The sequence below is a fragment of the Teleopsis dalmanni genome, chromosome 1 (assembly GCF_002237135.1).
Source record: "Teleopsis dalmanni isolate 2A chromosome 1, ASM223713v2, whole genome shotgun sequence".
NCBI lineage: Eukaryota > Metazoa > Arthropoda > Insecta > Diptera > Diopsidae > Teleopsis > Teleopsis dalmanni.
Window position 1 is genome coordinate 224,089,307 of NC_051846.1, and position 2,911 is coordinate 224,092,217.

At 45.7% G+C, this 2,911-nt stretch overlaps 1 protein-coding gene across 1 annotated transcript; it reads right to left on the bottom strand.

The window, feature by feature from the left end:
* Positions 1-789: 789 nt before the first annotated feature.
* LOC119667509 lies at positions 790-1,254 on the bottom strand. Its single transcript, XM_038076806.1, has one exon. The coding sequence runs from the start codon at positions 1,252-1,254 to the stop codon at positions 790-792; it is 465 nt and encodes a 154-aa protein (XP_037932734.1).
* Between the last annotated feature and the right edge of the window lie 1,657 nt (positions 1,255-2,911).

Below are 2,911 nucleotides of genomic sequence, written 5' to 3' on the forward strand. Positions count from 1 at the left end.
TACAAGCTTGTAGAATGCTATTCATGGTGTATACTGTTAGTGTAGTCGAGTTTAGTAAGGGATCTCTATCTGCAACCCTGCTGTTTATAGCAGCAAGTAGAGATGGTACATCTAAACAGTCCACCCTCCATTTCCGCGTACCGCTAGGTTGGTAGTCTGTTGCAGCGCTATCCCGCAGTGTAATCTTGAATTCAATATATTGGTGATCGCTGCCGGTATAATCCTCCAGCACTTTCCAGTCTCTGAGTGCTCCTGAAAACATATCCGACACAAGTGTTATATCTGGAGTTGTGGCTTCGCATCCGGGTCTTCTGAATGTTGTAGCGAAACTTAAGTTTGCTACTGTAAGCCCCAATCTAGATACCATGTCAAGTACTCGTCGACCGCGTGAGTTTGTCGTCGTGGAACCCCATTCGATTGCTTTAGAGTTGAAGTCCCCTGCAATAATTAGGGAGCCTCCGATTTCTCTAGCCTTATCTTCTATATTATGGAGTTTGTTTTCAAATTCACCAATAGTGTCATTGGGTGTTAGATAGCAGCTTATAACAGTGTAATCATTTGTCCTCACCCATACATAACCTTCCCCGCTTCCATTATTCACAGCGTTAAGTGTTCCTTTTGATGGCGTCCAAATAGCTGCGGTTCCAGTGTGGTCCTCATACCATCCTGTGCTACTACTTTTCTTGTATTGCTCGCTTATGATGACGACGTCGATTTTTCGTTCTAGAACTAATTGAGAGAGCAGAGCGTCAGCCGTCTTGCTCCTATGCATATTTGCTTGGAGTATTCTCATATCCTTTTGCTAGTTTCACATTTATGGGAACCCGGTATGTGGTCCACCTTGATGTATCCTTTACTTGCGCAAATGCAGCATTTTGGCGGCCTTGTGCACTCTTTCAGCTTGTGTCCGGTTTCTCCGCATCGAATGCATAGGCCTTGACCTTTCCTGTCAGGTCCTTTGCAATCGTATTGAAGATGTCCTGTTTCGAAGCATCTGTAACAGCGTTTTACATCTTGTAAGAGTTTAATTCTGCATCTTACTAAGCCCACACGAATACGTTCCGTCTTTTGTAGTGTTTTAGCAGCTTGGCTTGATATGCATACATAGGCTCTCCGTTGTTCTCTGGTATTTGCACCAGAAAGTGCAATTCTTACTGCCGCTCTTACCTCATCATCTGTTGTAAGGCTATCCAAGTCGCGTTTTTCTATTTTTGCACGGGGTTTCAATTCAGTTATCTTTGCCACCTCTCCCATTGTTCCTTTTAATTCGGCATAAAAGTCGTTTTTTTACCACCTTTTCCTAGTTCTAAAAGTACAGCCCCACTCTTAGTTTTACGTATGGACCGGATGGCCACCTCTTCATCATCTGGCTTTATCTTCGTTCGGAGGTCCTTAAGAATATCCGCGTATGTGTGTCCTTCGTTTGGTTTGATGAGGACAGCTTCCGGTTTCTCACGGATCCTGGGCTTCTCTTTTCGTTTTGCCGCTTTCTTTGGAGGTGCTTCAGGCTTTTTTGACGTTTTTTGTTTTTTGCCTGTTACCTTTACCCATTTTTCTTCGTTTTTTCCTTCAGCGCCTTCTGTGGGGGCTTCAGATTCTTTCGTTTTCTGCTTTTTCTCTGGTGTTTCCGCCACTGGGCTTGTAGCTGTACGTTTTTGTCGCTGCACGGTTTGTGTGTCTACCGCATTGGTATCCCTTCGTGCCTTTTTTTTTAACTTCTGCCTTAAGCCAACGACGGTGGTAGTAAGCCATCGTATCGAACTGCGTCGCCAGTTCATGTACCCCCTCTTTAATGTCCGTCGAGACATTTCTTTGCCGATTTACGGCTTGCTTTATTTTGTTTAAGGCGACTATGCATTTTTCAAATGTCATCGCCTCTTCACTCTTCATTCTCTGGGTAATATCATTTCCCGGTGAAATGAGTACATTTGTTTGTGGTGGCACCTTTGGCGTGCCCTCGTCCATTGCGGACTTCCTTTGGTCATCCTGCAGTGGCACTTTCGGTAACATCTGTGGTGTGTTAATATCATTTCCCACTGAAATGAGTACATTCTTTTGTGGTGGCCCCTTTGGCGTGCCCTCGTCCATTGCGGACTTCCTTTGGCCATCCTGCAGTGGCACTTTTGGTAACATCTGTGGTGTGTTTTTGTTTTCTTTATTCATATCGATAGGGTCCAAACTCCTAGCCGCTATCGATGTTCGATTGTATAGTCGCTCGTAACGATCCCCATGGTTATCTATGCAAAGCAGGGAGGCCATGCGAGGGTTGACACAATTCCTTATGGGAGGTTGTGTTCAGAGCCAGGATCTGGCGCAAGTCAGGAGTACTCTCAACTGAGCCTATACCACCAACTTAATGGTGACGAGACATCGAACGTACTTGGAGACTTGCCAAGTTTTAAAAGGACGAAGGAAGATGTGGCATTAACCTGGAAGCCATTTCTATGAGATTTCACTCTCATATACTCAGGTAACAGAATACCACATCCGCCAGCCCAAAAATCATCGTTTAAGTAGTTTGTTCCAGTATGCCATAATCAGGATCTTACTGGGCTCAATCCTGATGGGTGTTTAAAACCCTGAATTCATAATCACCGTCTATTTGATATGCCATTTGTCTGTTTCTGTGTGCATATTTTCTGCTTACGTGCCTAGTTAGTTTTTCCGTGTGGAGTGCCCACGATTAAGATACCTCCATCCGACCGGGTGCCGATGCTCGCTCTCGGAACAGTTGCACTCCCCTGCATCCCTCGATGGTGCACAGCTGTTTAGTCACTCTCTGCGCACTTGGATGTCCCTCGTTGCCATCCCGGGATGGTGGACGCTTATTTAGAGCCGGCGTCTACTCGGCTCAGCTCAGGGGCTTCTCAGGGATTTTGTGACCTTTTCAGCCACACCCTCCGACGCCTGG